The following is a 6,000-nucleotide window of genomic DNA, read 5'->3' as shown; positions in this document are numbered from 1 at the left end:
TGGAGTCTGTATCTAAGGGGCTCTCCAATGTGCACCGCCAAGTGTACGGCCCAGCATCAACTGCATCCCTGCAGTAAGAGCAGCGATCTCTCGGCAACGCGCGACTTCAGGTGTACCGGGCTAGTCTGCGCGAGAGCCGAACTCCGACAAAACCGCCTGGAGCCGGAGCCCGCAAAGTGGAAAAACTACAATTCCCGTAGTGCTTCACGCGAGCTTAGGGCTACTCTATATTTTATCACCCCCCCAACCCCTGCCGCGGAGCCCTCAGAGGCTCCGCCCCAAGGATTCTTTGTTCTTTGCTTCTGCAGGCCCGAGCGCGGCCCCGCCCCAGTCACCGGAAGAACCCGTGCGTCGTCACTAGGTTCTACGCGTTGTGTGAGGGGTGGGAGTTGAAGGACGGTCTCTGGCCGGGCCTACGCGGCCTTGGCACCGCGGAAGAGGCTCCCGAGAATAGCCGCGATGTCCAACCCGCGGCCGGTCAGTCAGCTCCTGGATCTGTGAGTCCACCCTGTTTCCGCCTCTTCTTCGTCCAGGCCCAGCACCTCCACCGCCCGGCGTGCCCTTAAATGCTTTCCCTCCCGCCCCTTCCCACCTCCGGACCTACGTAGAGGCCCCACTGGTGTTTCTCTTCCTGGGCTCCTGGGTAGTCGTCTCTTCATTGAGGACAGTTGTGCCCAAGGCTGCTGGGCAGGGTTGCCCGTCTGTCCTCCGCCCATGGCGCCTCTGGGTGGGCGTACGGATTCCCAGTCAGCCTTGACAGCGCGACACCCCGGTGTTTCCCGGGAGTGGCCTGTTTGTGGCCGGAGCCGAAAGCCTTGGTAGAACAAAATTCTAGATGGGACTGTCAAACGCCTTCTGCAAAGTTCCCCCCAGTTACTGTGACTGGGATACATTGAGGCAGCACGGATTTTCGATTGCGATAACGGGGTTCAGCTGCCGGCACTGCCAGTCTCGAGCTGTGTGACCAGGGGAGAGCAACACGCTCTTGATCTGTAAAATGAGTGTAGCAAAGAGTACCTGTCTCATGGAGTTGTCGTGAAGGATAAGTTTAACGTGTGAAGTCCTTAGAAGGATGTCTAGTGTCAAAAGAAATGTCAAAGAGCTTTACTTGGTATGAATATTATATTGAGGGAGAAACAAGTAGCTCAGAGGCATGTAGTGATAGGATGGCTTATAAACAGAATGAGAAAGTTGTTTACCATGCTTATTACTCTGGGAGTTGACAGACAGCAGGGGGTTTGTTAAAAGTGATTATCTTATCCTGTTTTAGGAAGACTACTTAAGTTGGTGATCAGAGGCATTTACAAGAAATAACCTGTTAAATTTTGCTTTGTTCATGAAATAAACTAGGTTAAGTTTCTCATGTATGTGGCCTAATTGGTTTGGTCTGCTTGGGGGATTTTCCAGTGTGGTCTCCATTGTATTTTATTTAGAAAATCATTCCCTTTTGGTCATTCAGCAAGCTAAGAGTGTGAACCCATATAGTGTTACTGTCACCACCATTGCCCATGTAGTCATTGGGATGGATGGTCATGTAATCACTGTTATCTGTAGTTGCCTGGTCATCCCGGACATGGGCGGTGGGGTAGTGAATGTTTCAAGTTGTCTAATCCTGATAGATGTGTGAGTGGTTGCCAAAAGGCATTTAAAACTTTTGAGAGCATACAATGCACTAAGGAGGTTAATATGATTGTGAGGAGAATAGCCCTGCCTTGAAAAATTCCCTGGAGTAGAGATTTCCAGGAGCCAAAATTTAATCAAACAAATCAGTGGAAGAAGTGTTGCCTATTTGGTGAAAGATTGGTATCTGATCTTTAAGATCTGTTAAATTTGGGGGAACAATTCGTGATTTATTAACATAGAAACAACAGTTTTTACCAGTTACAGCACATGCACCTCCTTGTTGGGTGGTTAGCATTCTAAGGCTATGTAGTTGTCTAATGTAATTCTGACTAAATGGTTTATAGATTCATGCTATAATGATAGAGATTTTGCAAAGGCTAAGTTCTCTCCTAATGACATTTAAGTGAAGTCTTTTGTTGATATCCTTTCCAATAAACTCTCTAGGTTCTAATGTGTGGGGCACATTGTCTTCTTTTGGAAGTGAATCACAGAAAGCTTTCTGAGCCTGGTGGAAAGCCTTTCAATATTGCATTAGTGCCTTATAGTATTGAACTATGTCATGATTACTTAGGACAGGACAAACATGAGGATATCTTATTTCAGGAGGCAGTATAGGTAAGCTTCCATCTAAGTTAGGCTTCTATATGTAATCAATCAGGTATTTAATAAGAGGCATTTCTATGGAAACAAAAAAAAGATAAAGGTTAATAATTGGAGCAATTATAAACTCAGTTTCTGAGTATAAAGAGCAGCCAGGTGAGAAAATTTCTGGATTTGAGCATGAATCTTTAGATGATGGACTGAGGACGGCAGTTTTAATCTGATGGATTTTCCTGGTTTGCAGTTTGAATGTCTTTGATGATGCAATCAGGTGTTCTGGTAAGTGGCCCACACAGAAGTTTATGTGACTATTGTCTATACATGATCTATTATAGCCTCAACTCTGCCATTAGAGTGTGAAAGCAGTCATAGATAATACATAAATGACTGGACATGGCTGTGTTCTAAGAAAACTTTATTTACAGAAGCAGAAAACAGGCCAGATTTGGCTGATAGGCCATAGTTTTCTGACCAGTAGTCTAAGGCAAAGGTAACAGCTTTCCTTCATGCATTGTGCTGATCAGCCCATAATTGCAGTCTGTCTTCCAAAGTTATCATTTGGGCTGGACAGCTACTGACACCTAGTGAACACCATCAGCTTTCAACTGAGCTGACCTTCAATGAATCGGGCCGAGACATTTTGGGAAACCTCGGTGAATCAAGGGCCCCACTGAGCCAATGGCATTACTTCAGGTGGTATGAGTGACGATTAAAGTGTCCCTGAAAGCGGTCATTTTTCCACAAAAAAGGAAGATCCCTCTAGAGCCAGGTCAACTGTGATTTTTCAAAAAAATTATAGTTGAGGGGCAGCCGGATGGCTCAGTTGCTTAGAGTGGGAGATCTGAAGAACAGGGTTGCTGGTTCAATTCCCACATGGGCCAGTGAGCTGTGCCCTCCACAACTAGATTGAAGACAATGAGCTGCCTCTGAGCTTCCAGAGGGGCGGCCGGTTGGCTCAGTTGGTTAGAGCCCGAGCTCTGAGCAACAAGGTTGCCGGTTCAATTCACTCATGGGATGGTGGGCTATGCCCCCTGCAACTAAAGATTGAAAACAGCAACTGGACTTGGAGCTGAGTTGCGTCCTCCACAACTAGACTGAAAGACAGCGATTTGGAGCTGATGGGCCCTGGAGAAACACACTGTTCCCCAATAAAATTAAAACAAAACAAAACAATTCATTAAAAAAAATTTATAGTTAACATACAACATATTTGTTTCAAGTGTACAACACAGTGACTGAACACCTACATACCTTACAAAGTAAAGTGACCACCATAATAAGTCTAGTAACTATCACTGTATGAAGTTATTAAAATAGTATTGACTGTATTCCCTATGCTATACATTACATCCCCGTGACTTATTTATTTTGTAACTAGAAGTTTGTACCTCTCAATCCTCTTCACCTTTTTTGTCCTTCCCCTTACAACCTTTCCCTCTGGCAACCATCAGTTTGTTCTCTGTATCACTGTGTCTGTTTCCGTTTTGTTTGTTCATTTGTTTTGTTTTTTAGATTCCCTGTATAAGTGAAATCATACAGTATTTGTCCTTCTCTGTCTGACTTATTTCACTTAGCATAATACCCTCTAGGTCCATCCATGTTGTTGCAAGCAGCAAGATTTTATTCTTTTTATGGCTAATGTTACGTTGTGTACATGTATGCCATATCTTCTTTATCCATTCTTCTATTGATGGAAACCTAGGTTGCTTCCATATCTTGGCTATTGTAAATAATGTTGCAGTGAACATAGGGGTATGTGTACCTTTTTGAATTACTGTTTTGATTTTCTTCAGATATATGCCCAGAGGTGGAATTGTTGGGTTGTATGATACCATGTTTCCCCGAAAATAAGACCTAGCTGGACAATCAGCTCTAATGCATCTTTTGGAGCAAAAAATTAATATAAGACCTGGTCTTATTTTACAATAAGACTGAGTCTAATATAATGTAATGTAATATAATACAATACAATACAATACCAGGTATAATATAGGTGAACCACACCCATATAAGATGGCAAACTTAATCGATAAATGTGTGTGTTCTGACTGTTCCACTGACTGGCCATTCCCCCATCTCTCTCCCTTTCCTTGGGCCTCCCTGTTCCTTGAGACCCAACAATATTGATGGTAGGCAATTTAATAACCCTACAATGGCCTCTAAATGTTCAAGTGAAAGGAAGAGTCACATGTCTCACTTTAAAACAAGCTGGAAATGATTAAACTTAATGAGAAGGCATCTCAAAAGTTGAGAAACCAAAAGCTAGGCCTCTTGCTCCAAACAGCCAAGTTGTGAATCTAAGGGAAAAATTCTTAAAGGAAATGAAAAGTGCTACTCTAGGGAACATATGAATGATAAAAAAATGAAACGGCCTTTTTGCTGATATGGAGAAAGTTTTGGTTATGTTTGATCTGTATAGAAGATCAAACTAATCACAACATTATTCCCTTAGGTCAAAAGCCTAATCCAGAACAAGTCCTTAATGCTCTTCAACTCTATGATGGCTAAGATTGGTGAGAAAGCTGCAGAAGAAAAGTTTGAAATTAACAGAGGTTGGTTCATGAGGTTTAAGGAAAGAAGCCATCTCTAACATAAAAGTGCAAGGTGAAGCAGCAAGTGCTGATGTAGAAGCTGCAGCAAATTATCCAGAAGATCTAGGTAAGATAATTAATGAAGGTGGCTACACTAAACAGCAGATTTACAATGTAGATAAAACAGCCTTCTATTGTAAGAAGATGCCATCTAGGATTTTTATAGCTAGAAAAGAGAAGTTAATATCTGGCTTCAAAGCTTCAAGGGACAGGCTGACTCTCTTGTTGGGGCTAATGCAGCTGGTGACTCCCAGTTGAAGCCAATGCTTATTTGCCATTCCCCAAATCCTAGGGCCCTTAAGAGTTATGCTCATTTTACTTTGCCTGTGCTCTCTAAATAGAACAGCAAAGCCTGGATGACAACACGTATGTTTACAGTGTGGTTTACTGAATAGTTCACTGTTGAGACCTACTGCTCAGAAAAAAAGATTCCTTTCAAAATATTGCTGCTCATTGACAATGTACATGGTCACCTAAAAGCTCTGATGGAGATGCACAACAAGGTTAATGTTAAAAAAAATTTTTTTTTAAATAATGTTTTCATGCCTGCTAATACAATATCCATTCTGCAGTGCATGGATCAAGGACTAATTTCGACTCTCAAGTCTTATTATTTAAGAAATACATTTTGTAAGGCCATAGCTGCCATGGTGGCAGCTAGAGGTGTAGATTGGTGGATTATAGTGATGGATCTGGGCAAAGTAAATTGAAAACCTTCTGGAAAGAATTCACCATTGCAGATACTATTAAGAACATTCATGATTCATAGGAAGAAGTCAAAATATCAGCATTAACAGGAGTTTGGATTCTTCCCTATGGTTGATTCCAACTCTTATGGATGACTTTGAGGATCCAAGACTATAGTGGAGGAAATAGCAAGAGAACTAGAGTTAGAAGTGGAGCCTGAAGATGTGACTTAATTTTCTGTACTCTCATGATGAAGCTTTAATTGGTGAGGAGTTGCTTCTTATGGATGAGCAAAGAAAGTGGTTTCTTGAGATGGAATTGACTTCTGGTGAACATGCCATGAAGATTGTTGAAATGACAACGAAGGATTTAGAATATTATATAAACGTAGTTGATAAAGCAGTGGCAGAGTTTGAGAGGATTGACTCCAATTTTAAAAGAAGTTCTACAGTGGGTAAAATGTTATGAAAAGCATCACAGGCTACAGAGAAGTTGTTCG

At 42.2% G+C, this 6,000-nt stretch overlaps 1 protein-coding gene across 2 annotated transcripts in view; it reads left to right on the top strand.

Moving 5' to 3' along the window:
• Positions 1 to 327: 327 nt before the first annotated feature.
• Positions 328 to 6,000, top strand: part of AMN1 (antagonist of mitotic exit network 1 homolog) — a 48,660-nt gene continuing 42,987 nt past the window's right edge. Inside the window, exon 1 of one of the 2 annotated variants that reach the window (XM_019736829.3) lies at positions 328 to 497. In XM_019736829.3, coding sequence (XP_019592388.1) covers positions 460 to 497 — 38 coding nt within the window. In that variant the 5' untranslated portion in view covers positions 328 to 459. The remainder of the gene's footprint in view (positions 498 to 6,000) is intronic. The other variant, XM_019736847.3, reaches the window with a different exon arrangement.

Source organism: Rhinolophus sinicus, chromosome 1 (genome assembly GCF_057876585.1).
Source record: "Rhinolophus sinicus isolate RSI-liver-muscle chromosome 1, RSI-T2T, whole genome shotgun sequence".
NCBI lineage: Eukaryota > Metazoa > Chordata > Mammalia > Chiroptera > Rhinolophidae > Rhinolophus > Rhinolophus sinicus.
This window is presented reverse-complemented; position numbering and strand designations above follow the sequence as displayed.